General features: G+C 29.1%; 1 protein-coding gene across 6 annotated transcripts in view; it reads left to right on the top strand.

Annotated features, from left to right (window-relative positions):
- LOC142331738 (cadherin-87A-like) overlaps positions 1–27,400 on the top strand; it is a 218,044-nt gene that overhangs the window by 110,436 nt on the left and 80,208 nt on the right. For all 6 annotated transcript variants that reach the window (XR_012758077.1, XR_012758076.1, XR_012758075.1 and 3 more), the window contains 4 exons: positions 11,287–11,593; positions 17,656–17,900; positions 24,166–24,387; positions 27,087–27,299. Coding sequence is in view for 3 of the 6 variants with exons in the window: in XM_075377792.1 (XP_075233907.1) it covers positions 11,290–11,593; positions 17,656–17,900; positions 24,166–24,387; positions 27,087–27,299 (984 nt within the window). In the remaining 3 variants the exon portion in view is untranslated. The remainder of the gene's footprint in view (positions 1–11,286; positions 11,594–17,655; positions 17,901–24,165; positions 24,388–27,086; positions 27,300–27,400) is intronic.

Genomic DNA, 27,400 nt, shown 5'->3' with positions numbered 1-27,400 from the left:
ATTATCTATTAAAAAAGGTTGATAGAAATGGGTTTAAATTATCCAAGAAAAAGTATTTATCAAGTAAAAGAAAGTTCTTAATTTAAATTAATTTTTGGAATTTCTTTCTTTAAACATATTTTTTTCTTTAAACTTTTTTCTAGATTTCAATAAGTCTTTTTTAATGTTGTAAAGATTAACAAAATCTAATCTGGAAATGAATTTCAGATTTATTTATAATATATGTATCTAATGTTTTATAAGTTTACTAATTTAGTTTATACTACTTATTTTAAATAAGGATTTTACTAAAGTAAAAAAAAAATGTTTCACTTCATTTTTATAACATTTCTTGCCACCAGATAACTAAACTGAATGATAAATTAAATTTATCATCAAATTGTCACAAGCATGTAAGTTAGTTCTGGATTTTAAATATCCACTTAATTCTCTCATTTACAAATATCTTAGCTTTATGAATCAATTTTTTTTAATTCTGTTAATTATTTGTACTTATAATTACTTTTTTTCAAATATATTATTCAGTTATTTATTGGATAAAAGTTACAAAAATTACCCCAGTGAAGTTTTTTAATGTCATTTCAAAAAATTAGTTTATTTTCCATATATATTTTACCAAGTATATTTCAGATTCTTCAAAATCATCTTTTCAATTCTGTTCCTTATAAACTTCCTAATCCTAGCACTGTCACTTTTAATAATACTTTGGGTATGTATTGTAAGAGACTGAGGAAAACATAACTTTGAGTTGTTCATAATGTAGATGATCAGCCTTGCTGACAATTTATACCCCTCCCAACCATATTACTAGTTACAGTAATATGTAATTGGTTTTACATGTAGTAAAATAGTGTTTATCAAATGTTTTCCATATATATTATGCAAAAAATTGTGTATATAATGTGTTTCATGTAGGAAAATATCAGTATATTCTAAATCTTTTTAATTAATTAAATTTTTTTTTTAAATAATGGAAAAATAATAAATCTTTTAGTATATCTCTTGCACCCCATGGAAATGGATTTAACATAGAACCTCTCAGTGAGATTACCTAGTAAAGGTTAAATAACCCTAAGTCTGAACCTCTATAACTTTTTATTGGTAAAACATAGGAAGCTATTCACCCACCTGATTTTATGCACTCTATTTGGACATAAAGCATGTTGTCTAGCAGAAGGTCTAATTACCGTCCTGTTACTGGAAAATCTGCTACAATGTACTGATCAAGTTATCAATTAACTTTAATTGATAGTATGGTTAATGGATTGTGGTAGAAGTCTAGTAACTAAAACTCAGTCATTACTTCAGTAAAAGGTAATATTGAGAGCAGAACATTAGACGACGGGACTGATAGTTACTACATGAATTTCAGTAATGCTTGAACAATATTGGGATTGTTGAAATAAATGAATAGTAACAGAAAAGGATTATTTTGAAGTGAATAAGCCTCAAAAGTTCACATAAACTCATTTTTTCATCATCCTAATCTGATTACTTTTGATCAGATTTCATATATTACTTAAATAATATTCATTTGTATTAATTTTATTATTTTATAAATGATGTTACATTTAATTTAGTTATATGCTAACTTAGGTCTCTATTTTCTAAAAATTAGACTTTCTAAACCATGACAAAATAATGACTTTTTTTATTATATCTGTTATAATTTTTTTCTACATATGTTAATATTTTACATATGATTCATTGTCTTTTTTTTATTTAATTTATGTTCAAAAATTCTGTGTATTTTAAATGTTACTTTTAGTAGTAGAACATAAATAACAGATTATAATTACCTGAAATTATAGTTTTAAATTGTTACTGTTGAACGTAAAAAAATAAATATAATAAATGTAATTGTTATCTAAAATTACTTGAGATAATAAACAAAATTGTAATTACAGCATTTATCATATTTCAAGAATTGAACCCCATTTATTAATAGACTATTACTCAGCTGGCCAATGTAAATATGAATTATAACGATAGGTTCTATTGTAAGATTAATTCTTAAAACGTTTTCAAGAACGTAAAACAAGATATTTTTGAGAATTTGCCACATATTTTTTTATACAATTAAATGTAATAAATTATTTATGAAAAAAACCTTCACATTTGATTAATAAAACCGAAAGTTAAAGAAAATATAGTGCAGCATACAGTAAAGCTGAAAACTCAACTATAATTTATTTATTGCTACCATTTCTGAGGCCGAAGAAATTTGTTTCTAACATAAAGCTAAAAACAGCAAAAATTATAAGCAGCATTTTTTGGACCAGGCGGTCTATCACTTTGTAAACTCAAATCTGATTAGATATTTCTAGTGACAGTTTTTGAAGGTTTTCAAAAATTCAACTGATTCACTACCATAATTCATTTGAAATCAAGGACACAGTAGTCACATCTATATTGGAACCAGAACCACGGTTCCGGTGATTAATAAAACTGAAAGTTAAGAAAATATAAGGCAGCTTAGTAAAACCTGAAAACTCCAACATAGGAACTAATTAATTTATTCTTGCCATTTCTGAGGCCGAAGAAATTTATTTATTATTTTTGTTTAGGTAATTATTTATAACATATGAATCTAAAAACAGTGAAAAATTAGAAGCAGCATTTTTTGGATCAGGTGGTCTATCACTTTGTAAACTAAAATCACTACCATAAGGTAATTATTTCAAGTTATGGTGTTACCGCCTGGTTCCAGTGTTGATGTAATTGCTGTCCTTGAATTCAAATTATGATGGTGAATCAGTTAAATTTTGGAAAACCTTCAGAAACTTTTACCAGACATATCCAATCAGGTTTGAGTTTGCAGAATGATAGACCACCTGGTCCAAAAAATGCTGCTTCTAATTTTTCACTTTTTTTAGAAACAAATTCCTTCGGCTTCAGAAATAGCAAGAATAAATTAATAAGTTTCTGTGTTGAGGTTTTCAGCTTTTACTAAGTTGCACTATTAACTTTCGGTTTTATTAATCACTGGAACCATGGTTCTGTTTCCAATATAGATATGACTGGTATGTCCTTGAGTTCAAATTATGGTAATCAATCTCAGTTGAATTTTGGAAAATCTTCAGAAACTGTCACTAGAAATATCCATTCGGATTTGAGTTTACAAAGTGATGGACCATCTGGTTCCAATATAGGTAAGAAAACAGGGATAACTGAAGTTTTATACTACAGAAAACAAAGCTTTGTGATTACATTATGATGTACTGGAATATCTTGTATGTATGCCATTATTGCAGTTTTTAGTTTGTCATTCATGCATGGTCTGTTGCAATATACTGCTTGTTTCACTACCTCCCATAGAAGGTAATCTAGGGAGTCAGATCGGGCAATCGAACAGACTACAAACCCGTTCACTAAAGACATTTCAAAAAAGTTATTGACCTGTTAGCTGTGTGTGCTGTGGCGCCATCTTGTTGGAACCAACTGCGATTGATTTCCACTTCTGATAACTAACTAATGAATTTTAAACTATTGATAATAATTTAGTCTTTTGGCATGATCTGTAGGTTTCAGTTCTTTTCTTACAGCTTTACGTGCAGTAGCAAGTACCTTGCTACTGTGCTAACTTACATATTGACTTTGATGGACTTTTGGCATAGCATCTTAAACATCCAGCAGTTCTATTCATTTAGTTTAGGTAGTCTTCTGCTTTGATGAGTGTCTTCAAAAGAGCCTGTTCCAAAATTTTTTAATAAGTTTAAGAAACTGCATTGGGTGAGGAAAATAGTATTTGGAAACTTTTCAGAAAACTTGTGCTTCATTAAATCCATGAAGGTGCCAAGTATAACTTGGCACCTTCACGAAAGACTTGTTCAATGAGAAAAATGTGTTTCTCTACCAAAAGAACCATTACGTTTCTTGCAACTATTGATTCTGATAAACGAAACAACACAAAGCACGTTCAATCATAACTTAACAACTGACATCTTGATTTATTACTAAGCAACGCCCACTGAACCCACAGGGCAACCAACCAAATTCCAAAAGAACAGAATGCAATTCTATAGCATACTGCACAGTGACTTTTCGAGCACTCTGTTTATTAGGAGTTTTTTATTTACAAAATGTAATGCTTGCTGTTGAAACAAAAAAAAAAATGAAGTTGAAAAATATTATTTCTTAAACAAATTGATTTGTTACTACTGCTAACTAATATTGCATACAGATTTTTCTCATTTCACAATGCCTTTCTTCTTAAAAATACATTATGGGTTGGGGAAAAGTTTCTTGATATTTTAATGTAGAAGAAAGGCAAGGATTTTTATATTTCAAATGAAGTTTATTAAACCAAATATGTGCTGTTTTCATTGTCCACCTTTTGCCATTTTTGAGGTAAAATCATAATCCTGTCACTGTATAAGTTCTGTGTTTTATTAAAAACTGTGATAAGTGATTTTCATAGGCCTCTTTTGAAGGCATCTGTGTACATTAAGATAGTTCTGTAAAACCAAAACAAATGGTCTGCTGGTGCAAGTACACAATTATAAGATGGATGTATAAAAACTTCCCAGCCCAGTTCTCTTAGTTTTCTGTGGGTGATTAAAAGATATGTGGTGTCTGGTATTGTCATGATGGAAGACAATACTGTTCTTATTGATTGATTCAGGATGCTTTATGTTGATCACTTGATATAATATTTCCATTTATGTCAGTGGAGATTACAAATAATTTGTTTGACTGGGCAACAGCATCTCATAGTCAATAATTCCTTTCCGATCTCACCAAACACATAGCATCATTTCTCTTGGCATCAATACTGCTTTCCCATGATTTGTTGAATTTCAACTTTCTTTGATTATATTCTTTTCCATACATTATTATCATAACCTTTCATACATTTTTCATCACTTATCGAGCTATTTGAAAAATAGTTTGATTTCATAGGATTTTAGCAACAATTTTCAGATGGAAATTTGATCCAATAAATTTTTCATTGTTATATCATGTAGCACCCAAACATCAAGTTTTTTTATCCAACCTTCTTCAAATGGTTTAAAAACGTTTTGTAGTTTAGTTTTAGTTCGTTCTGATGTTACCGCTACTAATGCGCCGGTCTTGCTTAATTTTTTCAAAGATTCTTCTACTTTTACAGCCATTTTGACCAGCTAGAGTGAGTTACATCAGTAACATAAAATTTTCCATATTGAAAACACTTGAGCCAACTTTGTGTCAATATATTGATATTACATCACGTTCTACCTTTTCAGCATGTGCTGAAAAGGTAGAACTTAGGGTTAGAACCTTAAAAGGTAGAACCTTTTCAGCACATGCTGAAAAGGTAGAACTTAGTTTAATGAAACTTGAAAAATTAACTTACCTTTACTAGATGTAGTAATTTAGACAATTGAAATTTTAATAAACATTTCAATTAAAAATCTATCTATTAAAATAGCTATTTAAATTATAGGTAAAAGGTTTTTAAAATGTTTTTATCAAAATTTGGTTCAGTATACTTGGAAATTTATAATAAACTTAAATTATTCTGAACTTTGAATTTCTTAAAATTAATTACTTGAGTGAAACATATGATGTATGTTAGCATACTCCATGTAAAAAAAATAAGTATTTTTGTGATATCTACATTTTATTCAAAAATGTTTCTTGAAATAAATTCGATAAAATTTCAGAAATTTATTATAATTGTCTTTTATTTTAGATGAATGAATGAAATAAAAGATAAAAGTAGATTAAATTTATAAAAATTATACTATTTTAGTTGCTTTAAATATTAAAAAAAAAAAATATTGTTCTTTATGAAATGTTTTCTTATGTATAACTGAATATAGAAAGTTAAATAAAAAAATAAAAATTTTAATTTAATGTGTAATTTAAATTTCAAATACTACTTTTGGAGTATTTTGTTGTATCGGTTTGAAAAACGGCTGTTAATAGAGAGAGAAATGAGAAAATTAAAGCTTCTGAAGTGCGAGTGTGGAGAGACTGGAATAAAATAGTAGACTGAGTTAAAAATGAGATGGAAGAATAAGAATCCGGCAATGAAATACATATGCAGTTCAATTTTTCAGTTCAATCATTTTAAACTCTAATGATGTTAAATCATTTAAAAATCAAGTTTTAAATAAAAATAATTTGATTTTTTTGGGGGGGGGGGTGAGCTTCGTTATCTGGAAAGGAATATGAAGTTATTTTAGTGACTTTTAACAAAATACATTTTGAGCATAAAAATTTGAAATTTCCGAAAAAAAAATTTTTTCATATTAGTGGCTACCAAACAAAAAGGGAAGCATTCTGGTATAATTAATTTTTTTTTAAATAATCCCTAAATGGTGATAAAATATATTTTAAAAAATAATTTTTTTCAGTTGTTTTAAAAACACAAAAAAACACAGCCATAATTCTAAATAAAGTTGTAATTTTCTAGGAAGTGAACATTTTTGACTAATTTTTTTTTCTTTCAAAAAATACGTAAGAGTAAGGGCTATCAAAAAATTCAGATTTTAACATTTTAAATGGGATGGATTACTTTGCAATGGATTTAAGTATAAAATTAATTTTAAAAACTTACTTTTTAAATTAAAAAACATTTTTTGTTAGCACAGATCACTGTAATGGGACGGTCAAAAGTTTTTTTTATAGTGGTTTGAAAACCTATTGATGCAAAAATAAAGATGCAATAAACTCCCATTAAATCCTTTTCTGAAGCAATATAGCTAAAAATGAAAAAATATATATTATTATTTTTTTTGGGAGGGATGAATATTAAATAAAAACTTTTAATAATTTGTGTTCATGATAAAAAAAATTACAACTTTTGGAAGAAAAACGTTTTCGCTAAAGTCCCTCCAAGTTAAGATTTGAGATTTTATTTCGGTTAAAACATTCCCTCCCACCTATTTCTCCAAATTTTTGCAAAAATTGAATACATTCTTTCCCTTCGAAGGTAGTTGCTGTCTATTAACTTTGAAGAAAATCGGTCACTGGCTTCCAGAGTTTTATTGTACTACGTATATATACACAAACGTCCATCTGACAAAAATTGATTTTTTGGAATCGGACGCGTTGGAATAATTTTTTTTTTCAGTTTATTTACTGTTTATTTAATTTAATTTTTTTGTTAGTGTTCTTTATTGTCTCCTAAAGGCACACAACTTAAAAAAAGACCAAGGTTTTAAATCTTTTTTACCGATTTATTACTACTTTCCTGTTATAGCTGTAGCTTCGATTGCAGCATTATTACTACAGCCGGGAAAGTGAAAGGAAGAGATTGAAGCCAATAAAAAATAAAAAAAGAAAACTGAGAATACATCAAGATCAAAGATTAGATATGAAACGGAACAATTGAAGACAACAATGGTGTTAAAGACCTGCCACTCGGCAGAATATCATATGTTGAACATAGTGACAGCTGTTAAATTCCGATTTATCTAACAGATTTTTATTTATGAATTTACAAAATGGTACAAGTTCAATGATTTTCTATCGTTTCACATAAAGCTATTAATAATTCTCAACAATCAAATTTATATTTAAACATCACATTTATCAGCAATGAATACAAAAACAAACGATATGTAGAGGGTTATAAATTTTTAATAAAATCAGACGGATAAAAAAGCATTTTTTGCCAAAGTGTTAAATTATTTTTTCTACATTTATTATTTATGAACATGTTTATATGAAAAAAAAAAAATTAAAAATGTTTAAAACCAATTTCGTTAGGATTAGAATAAATATGAACATAAAAACCTATCTCAGTCAAAACCTAAATGAAATGGAAAATAATTTCTTAAGCTTTAACGAATAAATTATACATTTTAAACACTTTTTATAAATTATAGTTCTTGAGAAGTTATATTATTTTTTTAGATATTTATGAAAAAAAATTTTATTCCTTGAAATAATAATAATAATTTTTTTTATAGGGGATTCATTTTTGTATATATCTATCTAAAATATTTATGCAAATTTTTCGTCTACTTTGACACTTTTTATTTATTTTAATACTGGACCTCTTAAGTATCACATATATAATTACTGAATTTGTTTCCAAAATTCTGTCCTTTAATTTTCTTTTTTTTCATCCATTGTATTTCCTTTTAGGTAGATTTCATAAGAAAGCTACTTATTGTAATGGATACTGTGATTCGACTTCCGGAACATTTCGACATATCTTCGTGTTTCACAACCCCCAGACCCCAAAACCACCGTCAGTTCAAAAGTTTATGAATAAATTTACAGTAATTTTGCGCCAGTCACTTTCAAATTGATACATAAAATATAACGACCAAAAATCTCGGTTGAGTTCGTTAATGGGAAAAATCGGACCATGAGGGTGGAAATGGGGGGGGGGAGCTTTTTCGAAAAAACAAAATATCTCTATTAATTTCTTATTAAGTAAAATATCGTATTCCTTTAAAGTTTCCACAATTCTTTGGATAAGACGCTAAAACTTATAGTAAAGTTTTTTAATGTCACCAACCATTGCCCAGGCGCTGGAAAAATGGAGTTTCGAAGACAAACAAAATCATACCTCCCTTAATAGGCACAATATCGAATCGGTTTAAAATGATAGTTATTCCTCTAAACATTACCTAAAACCTTTGTCTGAAACAGTTTTTGATATGACCAACCCTTACGGCAAGGAATGACCAAAATGTTGCTGGAATTGTTATGAAACTTTATTCACGTGCAACCACTGTAGAATTAGTAAATTTGAAGTTTTTCTTAACTTTAAGATGGAAATCTTTTTTTATCCCTCTTCTTAGCACCGGTAAAATATAACTTCGCCTTCCAGCGTGCCGAAAGGGATTTTTTTATTTCTCTGAAAATTTAGATCCATTGACAGATTTCTGAAAGATTGTTAAAAATTACGTCTGAAAATATTTGATAATTTATTTTTTTTCATTTTCTTTGAACCGGGTTATTTTGGTTTACCTTTCTTTGAAAAAATTTGTAATAACTTATTTCAAAATTTTTGCTAAATTTCTTTATGATTTTTTTAATTCTCGTTTGGGCTATAGATTTTTCTTAAAATTATTTTATCAATATTTTACTAAATTGTTCACACAAGCTTCCAGTAAAACTAGTTTTATAATGCCTGAATTTCGCATTTTGAAATAAGGATTTTTTATTGTAAATATTTTTTGTAAGGTGATAACCAACTTTCATTTTTTTTCATGTCTTATTCCTTATTTTTCTAAAACATTCACCGAAGTTATTTCAACTAAATATAACTTTTTTCAGGTAATATCTATTTAAAAATTCTTAATTGAATATTTTTAATTAATTTTTCTTCTGAAATTTTCATTGTTTGGACTTTGTTACTGAAAAATCATTTTGTTTTTTCACATGAAATTTTTTGATAAATTTTGTTTGCACATTTTTCTAATGCTTGAATTTTGATTTTGCTTTATTTTAAAGTATAGATATTAATTCGTGAAAAACGTTTTTCTTACAAAATCTCCATATACTTTCAAATACTATTATGATTTATATACCATTATTACTAACGTGAATACATAGGTTGTTTTAGTTGTTTTTATCCTCGTTTAAAATAGTTTAAAAAATACTTTCTTTGTATGAAGAATTAATGAGAATAGGCAAAGTCTTACTTGCTAAACCAGTTTGATATTCTTTAATTTTTTTTCTCTTCATTTGTTGTTTTGTTAAAAACAATTAAGGTGGATTTACCCAGCAATATTGCGTGTTAGTTAAAAAGTGTTTATTCAAGTTCTTGTATAGTAGACTAAATATTTATACGCGTTTCCTTTATGTTGTTAATTTTAAATAATGGAAAAATGTTGTTTATAATGTTAAGAGTAATAAATTAATAATTAAATTGTTAACCAGAACGTAGGCTTACCGTAAAATTGTTTGTTATAAAAAGACATATTTTAGCAATTTTATATTTAATGTCACGAGTGTTTTCTGTCAGAAAGTAATAATGTTAGTAAAAATATATGTTGAACGTGAAAATTCAAATAATATTCATACGGAATGTGTGGTGAAGAGCAAAATAGCGTATGATATAATACGGTATGTTGGATAAATGGAATAAAATGAATATAAAGTATTTTCTTATTCCTGCAGTTCAAGTCGTATTTTGTATCTTCTAATTTAAAATGTAAAATATTAAATTTTATTATTACGCTGAAATTATTTCGATATTCTTAACATCCTGTTATTATATATCATAGTTTTTATAAAACTTGTGTGAAAAATAATTATCTTCTAATTCTTTTTTCTAAGTTTCTTTTATTTATGGTTCACTTAATCTCATCAGTGCTCTTTAGTTAAAAAACTATCTCTTGTCCATCATTTGTGGAATTCTTTTTTAAAAATTCTTTTGCCTTTTGTTGTTAAATGTTATTCGTTTTCCCTACATTTCTGTTACAATATCCATCCTGTTCTGCTTCTTAAATTCAATCTTATACAGTTGAATTGTATTTATAAGACCGAATTAAGAACCGGTTTTCCGTTGTTAAAGAATCTATATTTAAAATAACAACTGATTTTTTTTTTCAAATATTCTTATATGTCACTTTCTTTTTCTGTTTAGCCTCCGGAACCATCGTAAGGTATTACTCAGAGGATGATATGTATGAATGTAAATGAAGTGTAAGTCTTGTACAGTCTCATCTCGATCATTCCTGAGATGTGTGGTTAATTTAAACCCAACCTCCAAAGAACACCGATATCCACGAATCTAGTATTCAAATCGGTATAAAAGTAACTGCCTTTACTAGGATTTAAACCTTAAAACTCTCGACTTCGAAATCAGCTGATTTGCGATAATTCTTATATCACTGACGAATTGTCTTGTTATTTGTAACAAAACATCCATTTCATCTTCTTACCGTAGCGTAGTGAAACAGATGAATATAGTTTGAGCTGCCATTTATTATATCATAATTTATTGTTTAATTTAAAAAAAAAAAAATAAATTAGCCTATTCTGGAATTTTATTAGAATAAATCTACTGTAATACTATATATATTATATGGTACTTTAAACATTTTAATTTTCATTTCATATTTAAAGTTGTGAAATTCTTACGGCGAGTTAATTTTTAGTTCTCATTTCATCTTCATTGATAAAATAAGCTTACAAATTTAAGGTTTAAAACAAAACAATTAGTATATCAAAATAAATATGTAAAAACAAAACGTTAGAGATACGTTAAGTAAATACGATTACTTCTAATATAAGAAATGTATAGAGATGATCTTCAGGTTTGTGTAATGTTTTACAACAAAAAAATATAATAATTAAAAGTTTTATAATATTTCTTTTTAATGTTTGTTTCAGGTTATGATGTGGCGTGTTGTGTACATATTAATAATGTTATGTATGGTAGAAGTAATGGCTCAGTTAATAAATAGGCCGCCGCAATTTTTACCCGGTGGTGACATGGCAAAATTTTCATTACCAGAAGATACTCACGTTGGTGCACCGGTGTACAGGCTGTTGGGTTCTGATCCTGAAGGTACACATGTACATTATAGTATTAGCGGTGAATACTTTAATGTCGATAGAACATCTGGCATCGTTAAGTTAATTAAACAACTAGATAGAGAAACACTTGATGTTATTGAAGTTATTATAAGTATCACCGGTAAGTAATACTGAATGATTATTATTAATTATATTAGGATAGTTTAGTCGTTAGGAACTTGTGTTTTCTCATCCAAGGGTTGCTAGTTACAATCCCGTTTAGTCTAATTAAAATTTGTAACGTACAGGCAATTCTTTACTGAATCTTTGTAGATAATTATCTGCAGCGTTTAGAACTCGATGGCCCTTAAACAGGTGAATACAGTAAAACTTGGTTATGACGAGATTCAAGGGGCCGATTAAATATGCTCGTTACATCCGCGTACTCAGTATTTTCGAGTTGCCACCTCGTAACCGTAAACATTATATATTATAATACAAAAAAATTCAGTGTACTGTATACCTAAGAAGGAACGGTGATCTCAATGCACCGGTTCTAAATTTCGAACAATTGCCCATCTCCCGCCTGCGGAGGAGGCTTTAGAGCCTCGCGATGGAAACGTGGCAGCTAGAATGGCACGCCACGACTAAGGGAAGGTCCTTGTATAGATTTATACAGGATCTGGGGGGACGGTATGCCTTTCATTCGTTTTTAAGGACAACGGGAGCCCGAGTGCTCCCCAACCGGTAAATTTAAACCAATATTTGTTTGGTTCCGCCTGGTAGCTGATGAGCTGTGCGTCTGCAAGGAGATCCAGTCGAACGAACACATGATGATCGACTGCCCAGTACTTGGGGGGGGGGGAGGAACAGAACTTAGACCACCCTTGAATTTAGAGGTCAAGGGTAAAATTGGCCACTCACAAGCGGCGAGTCGATGTGCAATAACATGCTCTTCCTTCTACCTGTCCCTCCAATATTAAAGCGACTATAAGTCTGTCTCTTCTTTTAATTGTATTTTTCCAAATACTTCTTTCATCATCAATCTGCCGCAACACCTCTTCATTTGTCACTTTATCCACCCATCTGATTTTTAACATTCTCCTATAGCACCGCATTTCAAAAGCTTCTAATCTTTTTTTCTCAGATACTCCGATCGTCCAAGTTTCACTTCCATATAAAGCGACGCTAAATTTACATTAATTTTGGATGTAAACAAATTATATTTCTGACTGAAGGCTCGTTTCGCCTGTACTATTCGACATTTTATATCGCTCCTGCTTCGTCCATCTTTAGTAATTCTACTTCCCAAATAACAAAATTCTTCTACCTCCATAAACTTTTCTCCTCCTATTTTCACATTCAGTAGTCCATCTTTGTTATTTCTACTACATTTCATTACTTTCGTTTTGTTCTTGTTTATTTTCATGCGGTAGTTCTTGCGTAGGACTTCATCCATGCTGTTCATTGTTTCTTCTAAATCCTTTTTACTCTCGGCTAGAATTACTATATCATCAGCAAATCGTAGCATCTTTATCTTTTCACCTTGTACTCTTACTCCGAATCTAAATTGTTTTTTAACATCATTAACTGCTAGTTCTATGTAAAGATTAAAAATTAACGGGGATAGGGAACATCCTTGTCGGACTCCCTTTCTTATTACGGCTTCTTTCTTATGTTTTTCGATTATTACTGTTGCCGTTTCGTTCCTGTAAAATTTTTTTATAAAATAACTAATTTTTCAGCTTATCTTATTTAATATCTTATATATATATATATATATATATATATATATATATATATATATATATAAAATAGATGTTTGTTTGTTTGCCCGTATGCGTTCCTATACCATTCATCCGATTGCGATAAAACTTTGGCGAGTTGTTGTGCGCACGCCCGCGAAGGTTTCTGAATTAATTTGGACCCGTTAGGTGGCACTGGAGTCGAAATGTTTCGAAAAATTATAATTATGGTCCGATTTGGCTCATAATCAGAATATGTGTTACTTACGTGGAAAGAAATAACTCTGCAAAAAATGGTGATGGCGCTGGGGGTTGAAATTTTTGGAAAAATTATATTTATGGTCCAATTTAACTCATATTCTAAATATATATTTGTTACGTGAAAAGAAAAACTTTTGCCAAAACTACCGGCTAAGTGGCGCCAGTGTTTACGAAACAAACAGACTTTCTTGTTCTATATATATAAAAGGCAATGTTCGTCTGTGTGCACGCTATAGACAATATCTACTGAACTAATTTACGCGCTGGAAAAAGGGAAGAAAAGAAAAAGGGAAAATGGGGAAAAGGGATATATGGAAAAAGAAAAGGGAAAAGTTAAATATGGAAAAGGTCTAAGTAAAAAAGAGAAGAAGGGAAAAATGGAAATAGAGAAAAAGGGATAAAGTGAAAGGTGAAATTTGTGAGTTCCATAATGTTCATATTTTTAATGTTTTATAAAACTCAATTGTATTCATTTAATATATATATATATATATATACTCAAATCTAGCAATGTCGAAGCATTGCCGAGTCTGCTAATTTTTTTATTATTGAATTTTATTGATTTAATGTAATTAGGCCATATAAGTCCAGTGCTGTATTAGTTATGTGCAATAATAATTAGGCCCGCAAGCAAAGGAAAAATTTTTATGAAACGTAAAATACGGTACACTACTGTATGACACAGATTCTGACTACATTCACTCAGCTAGCCTAAACATAAACACAGTTTACGCTGTTATCTCTTGTATTAATCTCACAACATCGATACATTAAGCGGGTTTATTTAAAACCTTCTCAATATGATAATGTCATAAGTGCGTTATAATCTCGAAGTGAAGACTCCAAAATCATCATATCCGTTGATATAAGGTGGCGTCTATAGAGTGAACATTTATTTTATACAGCTCGTACATATAATAGCGTTGCAAAAATAACCACCTTTTAAGTAACGGACATACAGTGCATAAATTATTTTGTTCGCATATATCAAATCTTTATTTAAATTCAGTACAGTATAGTAATTAGTAAGATTTCTTTTTATTTTCGTCTGTTCAGTAAAGTGTAATGATGAGTTTATTAACTACCAATAGCTGCAATTTTTTTAGTTTTATGTAACCTTTGCGATTCAGTACAGTTTACTTTTTACCTGTACTTACAGTTATGAGTCGCAAAAGAAAATGTGCGGTAGTTTCGATCGAAACTAAACTGAAAGCGTTAGAACAATTGGATAAAGATCGATCGGTAAAATCAATGGCATTAGATTTTGGTGTCGGTGAAACAACGGTTAAAGATTAGAGAAAAAAAACCGTTCGCAGATTGAAACATATTGTACGCAGCAAGGCAGCCAGGTGGCTCTTCAATTGAGGTGCACCTTAAAAATATTTGTGTTGGATTTACTAGATGAGGCGCTGTGGATACGGTTCCTTCAAGAAAGAGAACGAGGAACACCTATCGGCGGACCCACTATTAAATGAAAAAGCCATTATTCTGAATGGAAAAATCGCTTCTGCAAACGCTTCTGGCAGCAGCATTACTAGCGACTCCTTTGCAGCAAATGAGGGATGGTTACGTCGTTGGAAAAAGCGCCATAGTGCCCATACCTTAAGTATATCTAGCGAAAAATTATCTTTAGACCACACCCCATCGGAAAAATTTATCAATTTCCTAAAAAATCATCGATGAATCAACTGACACCATTAGGGGTCAATTTGTTAACTAACTCCTAATGGTGTAACGCCCTTGATCCGACCTATGGATCAAGAGGTTGTAGAATTATTTAAGAGGCGGTACCGGAAAAAAATTATCTTCAAAATTAGAAGAAAAAGAAGACGCCAATGTAATTTTTCCATAATTTAATTAAAAAAATTACAATTAGAAACTTATTATTATTCATTAATTATATATCAGTGTTGAAATACATTTTGAACAGTTTTTTTTTAAACGAATAAATTATCTTTTTGTATACCTTGTTAGAATGGGAAATTCTATTTTAATGTTATAAGGAAGTTCTATTAAAGATGACAAAAAAATTATTAAAATATTTATTATTTACATTTTTTTAATAAGTTAGAGAATTTGGGTTACCAATTAATAACTACTTTCTAATTTTATATATTAAATTTTTTTCACATCCAATTAATTGTTTTTTTTTTAATGAATTTTAAAATGAAATGAAGACAACTTATTTATTTGCACAATAAAAAACATTCCTTGGATAGATTTATTACTAATTTTTACTTGTTATTTGCCCCTTATTCTTAATTCTTTCCTTCTCTGTGGTTTTTTGAGCTTTGGATAACCCCTCATGTATCTATACTAAAGATGTAGATATCTTTAAATGATGTTCTTGGTATTTTTTTTGGTTTTGTGGAGCTTTATGTACATGTTACTTGGATTTTTAACCAGTAGGGGTTAATGCTTAGCACCTTGCCAGTTAGTTTATATTCACTGTTTTATTGTGCTACACATTCATACTTGATTTCAGATTTAGTTTAGTGTTATTACTTTTAGCCCTTTAATTAGTGTCTTGCTAATAGATTGGTGGTTTTTGTTAAATATACTTTCACATCCCAAACAGTTCTGACAGTGAGTTTTTTTACTTTTAAATGGACCCATTACTATTCTCAGCGCTCTTTAACATCAAGGAGAATAAATTTATTGCAGACTAAACTTGGTTAGCATAAATAAATTTATGCTAACCAATTTATGGTTCAGTAACAAGCTATTGCTTTAATCTTGTGTAAAGGTTCCTCAGTCTCAGAGATTGTTGCTTACAGCCTGGAAGGATCCTTGAAATATCTCATTTTCCTATGTGATGGTGTTTTGAGGGTTTTGGTTAAACGCTGAACTTCGATATGTTTAATTCAATTGCACTTCACAGGAATGGTTGATTTGGTTAGGAGTAACAACTTGTAGATTGAAATTTGGCTGGTGTGATATGTTAAGAGAAAGTAATAAAGTGTTAATAAGAAATAAATAAACAAATATGCAGGTGTAACAACTAATATATTTTTTAAATAAATCTTTAGTAGTATCAATTAACCGCTGTGGTCATTAGTTTCTAATAAATGCAAACAGCATGCAATTTAATTTCAATTTGAAGTTGTTTATTCACAATTAATTACTTCAAACAACAAGAATGGCCAGCAAACAACTTCAATGGCCATATTAACTTTGGCCATTGTATTCACATGGAAATCAAAAGTAGGGTTGAGTAAGAAGAGAGTAGGTTTTAAACATAATATGAGTATTTTTCAACTGTCTGATGCAATTTTAGTTCAGTGGAGTTGGTATATCTGTTATTGGTTTTAGTTAACTTTTTAGAACTCATCACCATTTACTTTTCAGATAAATTAATAACTAATCGCTTGCTTATGTTTTCTACAGAACTGAGAAAATAAACATAATACAATAAAATCTCTAAATTTTTTGAACTGAAATATTCATCAAAAAGGTCATTTACATGTGAATCATTCGTATTTAAAGTTGTAATTACTACTGAATATCTTGGGCATTATTTTATAACTTTGACTTTTATTTGTTGTAAACTGAACACATCTATTTTTACATCTTATGTTTAAATCCTTTTTTAAAATTCACCTTTATGGAATTCTAACTGTAACTTTGAACTTAGAGCAAATTTAGTAATATTTCTTCTGCAATATGTATCTATTTTGTCATTAGCTGTATGTACCTAGCTTTATGCGAAAGTCAAAATTTAAATATAATTAAATATTTTCAAAATAACATAAAAAAGTTTAAAATAATATTGGGACAAAAGAATAGAAAAAATCTAACTTGTTATAAAATTTTAAAATGTTGAATATTCATGATCCTCTTTTTTCTCTTATTTGAGCAACACTGAGTATTTATCTATTTTTTTAAATTCATAAAATGTTACTTAATATTTTAGATGAAGGATGCTCAACGCATAGTTGGCTGTTGTTAAACATATAGTTTGCAAACCCAAAACATTATAAGGTAACCAAGAAAATAACAATTAAAAATTAAAATAGTCATAATCATAAGTTAGTTGAGATACACATTACCCATTTTGTTGTAGTCTCTGCTTGATTAAACCCATTCTTTTTATTTGAAAATTATAATTTATTCTTTATTTGTTTAATTCAATTATTTTTTACACTGTTTCTTGGTGTTCTGAACTTTAGGCCACCATTTGTATAATTAAATTTTTAATTATTTTAGATTACAAATTTATTATTTTCTTTTGTTTCAGATGAATCAGTTGGTGGTGCTGAACCAAATACAGTTTCATTAAGAAGAGAAATACCAATATTAGATATCAACGATAATCCACCTGAATTCATTAATAGGCCGTATATATTTGCTGTTACTGAAAACACCAAAGTTGGATCAATATTGTATTCAAATATTACAGTTATCGATAAAGATGTCGGTGTTAATTCTGAATTAAAATTTAAATGTTTAAAATGTGCTGTATTTAATATTGACTCTGAAAAGGTAAACTATTATTATTATTATTATTATTATTATTATTATTATTATTATTATTATTATTATTATTATTTTATTCAGTAATACAGTAATCTTTATGCTGTTAATGTTTCCATTTTTGCATTAGACTGTATTAATCTACAACTTACTTTCATCTAGAGAAAGACCGAGTTTGTTGGTGACAAAAGCTCTGTAGCGAAAAATAGTTTGAAGTTTCTGAAAAATCTGTATTATATTTAATATTTTTTAAATATTAAATATTTTAAAAAAATATTTAATATTTAAATACACACACTGTTTATCACAAGAAAACTTATGTAATTTCATTGACAACATGCACAAAAAATATGAAGTAATATTATATGCATGATTTGGTCAAAAACTTTTATATACGTTTCCTGTATCCAAAAAAAAATTTTTCTTTATTCGTTTTTGGTTATGCTATCCCTTCCTTACCCCTATAAGTATCACAATTTACATATGATAGTTCCCACGTTCTTAAGAAAAAAAGGTCACATGGGGCCGTATGTAGTGAATACAGAAAGGTACAGCACCATAACATTATTTTCAGTTAATGTGTCCATGATATTTAACCATCAAAAACTATGTTTTATTTGGTTAAATTTCATGATTTTTCCATGAATTGCCCTTCAATAAATTTACCATTTTCTTTTATTTATGGATAACTTTGTAGAAATAATATAAAATGACCAAATGATATATTCTTTTTTGACTCTTTATAGTAAAAGTTAATGGAACACAGTATCATATTAATTGAGAAACAGTAGTTAGAATAGTAAGAATATTTAAAAAAATGTTCTTTTTTCATCAATTTTAATTTTGTTTTTATGTTGCAACTGTATACCCTGTTTTCATCACTATTTAAAATGGATTGCTGCAAAGTCGAGTCAACAGTAACTTTCATTTATCATTTTCTTGACTTGTAATTGTTTGATGGTAAAAACTGTTTAATACTGTATTATAAAGAATTATAAAATATCAGCAACACAACTTATTCATTTGGCTATCAGATCTAAACTATATATTCGATATTAACCATATTAAATATATGTAACAAATAAAAGATTCTAACATTTCCCTGCATTTAAATTGTATGAATTTATTACTTTGGCTAAAGTAAATTTGTATTTATTTAAAAAAAGTATATATATATTTAAACACTTATCTAATTAGAAAACTGAATCTTTTCATGTTTTACTACATAATACTTTGGTTGCAAGAAAGGATATTGCAGTGTTTTCATGACCATTTTAAAATAAGCCAATTAGTTGCCTAAAAATTTAAAAGATCTCCTGTCCAATTAATTTAAATGTTTATTAAAATATTATTTAATCTTACATTTATTTAAGACTGTAACTTTTTTTTTACAAAAACTACTATTATTTATCATCCTTAAATGAGTTTATGAAGTAGAGCGCATTGTTTCATAATAGAAAGGATATATATATATATATATATATATATATAAAATGTATATATATATATATATATATATATATACACATACATTTTTTTACATTATACATTCCAGTTTATATCATATGACTGTGACATATGTAAAGCAAAAGAAGTCCAAAAGGTACTTCTTCTCAACAGCTTCCTCTGAACAGCTTTCCTCTCAACAGATTTGAACAGCTTTCTCTATAGTAATGGTGTTCACTAGACAGCCAGTCCTAACAGAACAAATGTTGTTTGTAGAACTGAATATGACTCATTTCAATCCTTGGCATGCTGATATGTAAATGTATGTTTAGCACAGTGAAGAAAATGACAGGAACAACTTCACTCTTTAATTTTCCTTATTATGCCTGGCATGGAATGATTGTCATTTTTGGGAGTGATTTGTGACCCGTGCCAGGTATCTAACTGTATTATAGTAGTGACATCTAATGTACATAATATTGTTACCAATATTAAGTAAAATTATAACTTTTTTAATGGTACTAATTAAATGAATTAATTTTTTCCACACTTATTTAACATTTAGTTTTTTTTCATCTTTTATCACTGTATAGGATCACTTTAATCAGTCCATTATCCAAGTCTCATCAAAGGGACTGTTCAGACCTTGCAGTTCTCCCAGTACTTTTTCACACGTTCTGATCTCCATACTCTTTCTGTTGTTGAAAATGTCTGTGTTGTGAGTGTGAAGCGAGTATTTTTTCATTTAATTTTATCTTGTCTGTGGTGTCTTCTGGCGTAAGGCCAATTTCTTTCAGAGCCTCTCTTATTTCTCTTATCTATCTGCATCCTGTCTTGGTGTTTTTCAAGTTGAGGTTGTGCTGTACCAACTGTTTCAGAAGTCTCAAATCTTGCATCCTCATGATGTGTCCAAAGAATCCTAGTTTCCTCTTAGGCCAGGTATCAGTGATGGATTCAGACTCTTTGTACATAACTTTGTTGGGCATGATGCACCACCGGCTTTCCTGGTACTTTTTGCTGATGCAGGTTTTTCCAATTTCTTCTTTTGATTTTCTGTAGTCTGTTGGTCTTTGATTGTTCGTTCAGATGGAAGAGTATTTCTGCTGCATATGTGGCTTCCGGCTTTATAACTGTATAATAGTATTGTATTTTTGTGTTTATGGATAAACATTTTTACTGTAGGTGTGCTAAGTTAATTTTTTGCTATAGCTATATTTTTTTTGTTTGGATTCAGGTTTTTCATTTAGGTTGTTTGTTATTATTTCTTCGAGGTATTTAAATTGGGTTACTATTTGACTTTATTACCATTTATGTTTACTTATTTAATTGTGCTGTTTTTTGAAACATAAGTTCTGTCTTTTTGAATGATATTTTGAAGCCAATTTTATTTGCAATAATTTTAAGTTTTAATATCTATGTTTTAGTTTTGTCAGTGTCGTTTGCTAACAGTGATAAGTTTTCGGCAAAACTAAGGCAGTTTATTTTGATTTTTTGGCCTATTTTTTGAGCCATGCCTTCATTACCATTTTGCAGTTAAGTTGTGGTGAGAGTCCAACACCTAGGCATAGTCCTGTTTTAATCTCAAGTGGTTTCAATAGTTTGCCTCTGAATTTCACTTTTGACTTAACGTTTATGAGGGTCAGTTTTATCATATTTATTAATTTGTGGTGATACAATCATACAATCATTTGGTTCCTGAAGTCTGCAAATGTCATCACCATGTCTCTGCTTCTTTTTCTGTTGTAATTCATTATTAACTTGAGACTAATGATCTGTTCTGAACAGCTCCTTCAGGGTCTGAAACCTTCCTGGATTCTTCTAGTTATTTCTCAAGATGTAAACCGATCTTGTTGACGATGATTCTTGAAAACATTTTGTTTGTTGTGTGTAGGAGTGGGATTCTCCTGTAATTGTTAGGGTTGTTTTGTGTAATTTTTTGTGTAGCAGGTGGATGAGGGTCATCGTCCAGAGTTATCATAGTTCTTCTTGACAAGCTGTTAAAGGATGATTTTTGCTGGTCTTCCTACATATTTCCAGATCCCTACAAAGATCCGATATTCTCCCATCGCCTTTTTAATTCTTTATCTCAGCCAGTACTTGGTAGACCTTTTTTATTGTGGTTGATGTTTTTCAGCAGTGTTGTTATTGGGGTGCTGGTGTCGAAATTTAGGAGTTATGTCAATTTGTCGCAATTTAGGAGTTTATTGAAATATTTAGTTAGGATTTCCATGTTGTCTTTATTATTATGGGACAGTTTTGGTTTTCATCCTTCATTAGTAGGATTGGGATTCGTATGTTTTGGAGTAATTTTTTTTTAAGGTTTTATGGTAATTTCTCAACTGCATTTTGTTGAATACTTCTATTGATTTCAGTGTGTCTTTATGGTGTTGTCTTTTTCTTTTCCTTAGGGTTTGGGTGGTTTCCTTTCTTTGTTTTACTGTATTTTAGAAAGATGTTTCTGATTTTGTGATTGGTGTAATAACCATGCTTGATGTCTCTTCACTGTTGTGTTGCATTTGCTGTTCCACCATTGATGTTTTTACGGGATTTTATTGGGGCCAATAAATCTGCAATTTGTTTAAGGTTGTTGACTAGGTCGTTAAGTCTATCTGTGATTGTTATTTTTTCATTGCTTTTTGGTAATTTTCATTCGTGATTAAGTTGGGTTGGGTCTACTTTTCTTTTAGTTTCAGGGACTTGGTTTTGTTCCTTCCTTTGGGGAGTAAATTTAATTTTAATTTTGACTATTTAGTGATCTGAGCCAGTGTCAAATGCTCGGAAGACATCTACATTGCAAAATTCTTTGTGATGGTGTTTTTCCATGAAGACATGATCTAGTTGCCATTCTCCATTAGTGTAGTTAGGGTATTTCCAGGTTTTGAGTTTTTGAGGTTTACTCATGAAATATGTGGATTTCAAAATTAGGTTGTGGTTTCTGTAGAGATCGATGAGTCTCTCTCTGTTTTCATTTCTTCTCTTTTTAGCAGGCCATTTTATGATGTCACAGTACCTTCTTTCTCTGCCTAGGTGAGTGTTGAAATCTCAAATTAGTCTTGTTTAATGTGATTTTTGGGGATATTATTTATGGTCTGGTTGAATGGATCCCAGAACATTTCTGTTTTTTTATAGTCCTTTGGAGATTTGTTTTTATAAGTAGCGGCATGGGGGTTTATTATGGTGTAGATTTTATTAGATGCATTTAGGTTTATAATGAATTTAAATATTTTTCAAAATAAATATTTTAAAATATTCTTCTTCCCTTAAGAATTGCAATCTTTTTATTTTTTATTTCCTCCACATCCTTGGATAATTTTTTTTAATATTCATAATGTTTATAAATTAATGTAAACTACAATTTTATATCTTTCTTATTTATTATTAATTTCATATTTTTTTGCTATAATCAAAGAAAGGTCCTCCATGATTTTCCTTATTCCTTCCCAGTGAACATTGGAGCAATTATTTTTTTTAAATCTGGAATAGCACACCTACTATTTCTGAAGTGATCTTTATAATATATCAGTATATTGTGATCTGAAGAAAGTCATTTATTTATACTCAAATTTTTATGAAAAATTACTGTAAAAAATCTTTGGCATAAAAATTTCCTCAAACTGTGTGGAAATGAAAAGGAGGCAGCTAATAAAGTGGAATAAAATGTACTGGAAGAATTTACCGAGTACTCAAAGCTATTGTTATAAAGAGAAAAGAGAAGGAAAGAAGAAAAATCTTTGCCCAAATTTAATTACAGTGGTAAAATAATCATTCAGATTAGGTTTCTAAGTTTTAAATAAACAATTGTTATAAACATATAAATGTAGACTTAGATTCTTATTATAAAAATAAATAAAATTTTATTATACATTCATGTTAGAAAGACAATTAACAAAATAACTTTTTTCTTTATGAAGAAAAGTGGCCAAGGCTTTAATAGATCATTGTGAGATCCATAAAATAAATAATCGTAACATTTTTTCTCTATGTATATGTCTAGTAGTTTTTTATTTACAAAAAATATCATACTATGTTAAAAACACGACTAATTCTCAATTTTTTTCATTCATAAATATTATATTGTACTCTGTTTTTGTTTAAATGTTGTAGTATTAGACATGATTAAATAATATTTTGAAAATGACCAAAAGATTCAAACATTTACTGGATGTTGTTTTGTGCAAGTGACGTAACCATTTTAGTGTTTAATAAAGTGATAAGTAGCAGTTTTTAAAAAAGATATCAAAAGTTTAATTTTTGTAATGGGATAAAAATTTAAAGCACAAGATATTTTATGAAGCATAAGTTATTTTACTAAGTCTGTTAAAGTTTTTGTAATTTATTTATTCTTTAGCCCACTGATCTAATGGTTAACTTGTCAGAGTTCAATTTTTGAACAGCTATTTTCGAAGTTGAAGGTTCTGAGGTTCAAATCCTTGTAAAAGTTAGTTGTTTTTATACGAATTTGAATATTAGACAGTGGGTGGACATCAGTATACTTTGTTGGTTGGGATTCAATTAATCATACGTCTCAGGAATGGTTGGCCTGAGTCTTTACAAAATTGCACCTCATTTGCGTGTAATATATATCATTGTCATCTCAGTGGGCTCTGAGGGGTTGCTTATTGTTCACTAGTTGAACAGATTATAATGTTCACATTAGGAAAAAAAAATTATTTTCTAATAGATTTAAAGTAGAAAAAAATGATTTTCTGCTTGCCAAAGTGCCTCATAAATACTTATGAGTTCACTGTCCAGTGAAATGTATGTAAATTTTAAATAAAGTGTGTTTTTTAAGAGTTATTAAAATAGTTAAATCTGATATTTTTTACAGGTTGATGAAGGTTTTTATAAAATATCTGTTTTATTATCTAAACCATTAGATTATGAACAGACTCCTGGTTATAGTATTACAATTGAAGCTAGTGATAGCAACCCAAGGTATAGTTTAACAGCGACTGCAAGTGTTGGAATCGATATCATAGATGTACAAGACCAGGCTCCGGTTTTTCTTAATTCACCGTACTCTGCTACATTACAAGAAAATACACCACCGGTAATAACAATCATAATGATAATTACTATTATTTTTCATTTAAAAAAAGTAAGTCTTTTGTTATAATAAAAGCTGTTAGGTCGTGGTAGGAATGAAGAAATAAGAAACTTTTGGTAATCTTTTTTAAAGGTATAGAATTAATAACTATTCATCTTCTTATTTATAAAATAATAATGAATTTTAATAAAACAGATTTTAAGAGAAATTTAGATTTGCATAATTGTGATATAAAAATTTGATCAAGTAGGTTTATGGTGGTCCATTAAACAACAACAGTATTAAAGTGTAAGTCCAACCTTGAGTGGTTGTGTAGAGCCAGATTTCATAGAGAAGTTACTGCATGACATTAGGACACTATGATGGAGTGTTAGATTGGCATAAAGGAAATGATTACTTTTAATTCTCAGTGACAAGCACTGAAAAGAAGGCTTAGATGGTTGTAGGTTTAATTCTGATACACTCTATACTCAGAGCACTTTTTTAAGGGATAATTTAAAAAAAGTGTGATGTTTGTTAGATTGTTTTTGGAAATAAAATTAATGATCTTTTTTTTGAGTGCTCTGATTATTAGAATTTACATAATTTTTATTATATTAAGTTCTAGTGACTTTCTCATTAACTATAAAATTGCCTCTTAATCCCTTTAACTGGCAATTCTCTTTCACCGAGTGACATCTTTTTTACTTTAACCTTGGGGCTGGGACAGATCCTCTAAGGAAAACTGAAAGGGAATTATTCACTCTTAGGCTTCTGCGATTTTTGTTCAGATGATTTTAACCAACATCTTGGACTCCACTTGCTATGCTCATAGATCTGCAGCATAGTCCCAATGATGTTCTCTGGAGTCAGTGTGCCAAATTCTCTCCAGCATGCTACCCTATAATGTGGGAACCAATTGCACATGAACATCATGTGTTCTGCAGTATCCTCCTTCTTGTAATAATTACATTCTGGATCTCAGTATCTACACATGCAGGTATGCTTTAAAACATTCCATTGTTAAGGAAATGAATCAACTTGTCCTATGCAGTTCCTTGTGTTTCAGTACAGTCATCTCTGAAGGCATTAGTCTGTAGGTCCACCTGTCTTTTATTGATTAATCCCATTTCTCCTGCCACCTACAGACAAGCGATGTCTCTACATCTGCCCTTCCTCCTGTACATTTACTCCCTCTTCTGAATGAGAAGATCCACAGACACAGTTACGGCCACTGTGCCAGCGGCTCATGAGGAGGTATCCTCTGATAGGTTTGCTTTTACTAATTTATATTTTTTTTATAATTGAATAACATTCTATACACACTTGAGTATGAATAGTCAAGAAAATATTGAATATTCATCAAATGATGAGTTTTTAATGATGATGCATTAGATTAATTTTATATTTAAAAATCTTTAAAACTCATAAGTTAGACTATTTTAAAGTAAAATTAAGCACAAATTAGTAAAAAAATATAATACAAATGACTTGTGTAAAAATGAAAACCAATGACAAACTGTACTTAAGATATTGATCAACTGCAGAATACAATGCAATTCAGTATAAAACATTCGTCAGTTAAAAATGATTAAGCTAATCTTCATTTTATAAAAGATAATTTGCAGATGATCTATTGAAGTTAGGACAGAAAGCACAGAGGTGCCTTAAGGCAGTCTCAAGAATTATCGAATTGCAAGATGTTTGAAGAGTAGATATCACGTGAGTAATAGTGAGGGATAACCACATTAAAGATTAGAGAGTTGTATTTAGCTCTAGAGGTGTATCTTGTTACCCAAAAAAAATCTGGTCAACAAACTACTTGTATTGTATTGTTGATATCAGTAAGAAATCTAGCTTTAAAAATATGCTAAATTCTTCACTTCTAATCCTGTAAAAAACTAATGATGGAACTTTTTCCCAAAAAAAAACTTTTCCCTAAATCTGGAAAAATGGGAATAAAAATATTGAAAATATAAGTTTTCTTTCAGTAACACTTGATTTGTATGTATTATAATAAATAAATAAACTTCATATATAATATGATTCAAATAAATAAACTTCATATTTTGTATTATTTTTACAACCCCTTATTTTATAATTTTGGTCTGATTTTTTATTTTAAGTCAGTACATTTACAGCAAAATGAATTTGATTATTAATATTTTTCTAATAGAAAAATTTAGATTTTCATGTTTACTTATCAGTGAAAAAAATACTGTAAATTATAAACCTATCAGTTGGATGTATATATTTATATAAAAATCAAGTATGTTGTATCTATAATACCACGTTTAACTTAACTACCTCTTATTTAAAGAAATGCAAGTGATTTATAGTGGGAATATTTTATGCATGTTCCCAATTTTTTAGACATGTTTTCTTCAAAACTAACTCACTATAAGTAACATTTTTTTTTATTACTGATGATACATTTAAGTAGTTTAAATTCATTTCTGTACTTTATACTTAACATGTCTTGTAATCTCAATAAGCTGTAAGACATTTCTGAATATTCTTTCATTCAACCAGGTCATATTGTTTTCTGTTGGATTTTTTATCGTAAGGTTAAAATTGTTGAACTCATGTGAATCATTAAACAAAATTAAAATGTAGCAAACAATAATGTACATAAGCTCTTTTTTATGTATTACTTTTTTAATGTTATCTTATTAACTTTCAATTTTTATTATTGTAACAAAATATGTTTTTGTTTTTTTCAGGGACACAGTGTTCTCTTCATAAGGGCAGAAGATGGTGATGTTGGTGATCCTCGGCCTGTTACTTTATCATTAGAAGGAGATGATTTAAATTATTTTACATTAATTTCCAACGGTACTAATGGTCAAGGTACTGTTGTTACTAATAATAATCCTATCGATCGAGAGAATCATAAAGTATTACAAAATGGTGGTGTTTATACTTTTAATGTTAAGGTAAAGTTGAGATTAAATATTTATAATATGTTTGTTCATTTTAAAATTTACTATTCTATTGAATTAATGCGTATGCAATGTTTTCCATAATTGTATAAGTT

Source organism: Lycorma delicatula, chromosome 10, assembly GCF_047948215.1.
Source record: "Lycorma delicatula isolate Av1 chromosome 10, ASM4794821v1, whole genome shotgun sequence".
Taxonomy (NCBI): domain Eukaryota; kingdom Metazoa; phylum Arthropoda; class Insecta; order Hemiptera; family Fulgoridae; genus Lycorma; species Lycorma delicatula.
The sequence above is the reverse complement of the archived record's forward strand: the minus strand, read 5'-3'. Positions and strand labels throughout refer to the sequence as shown.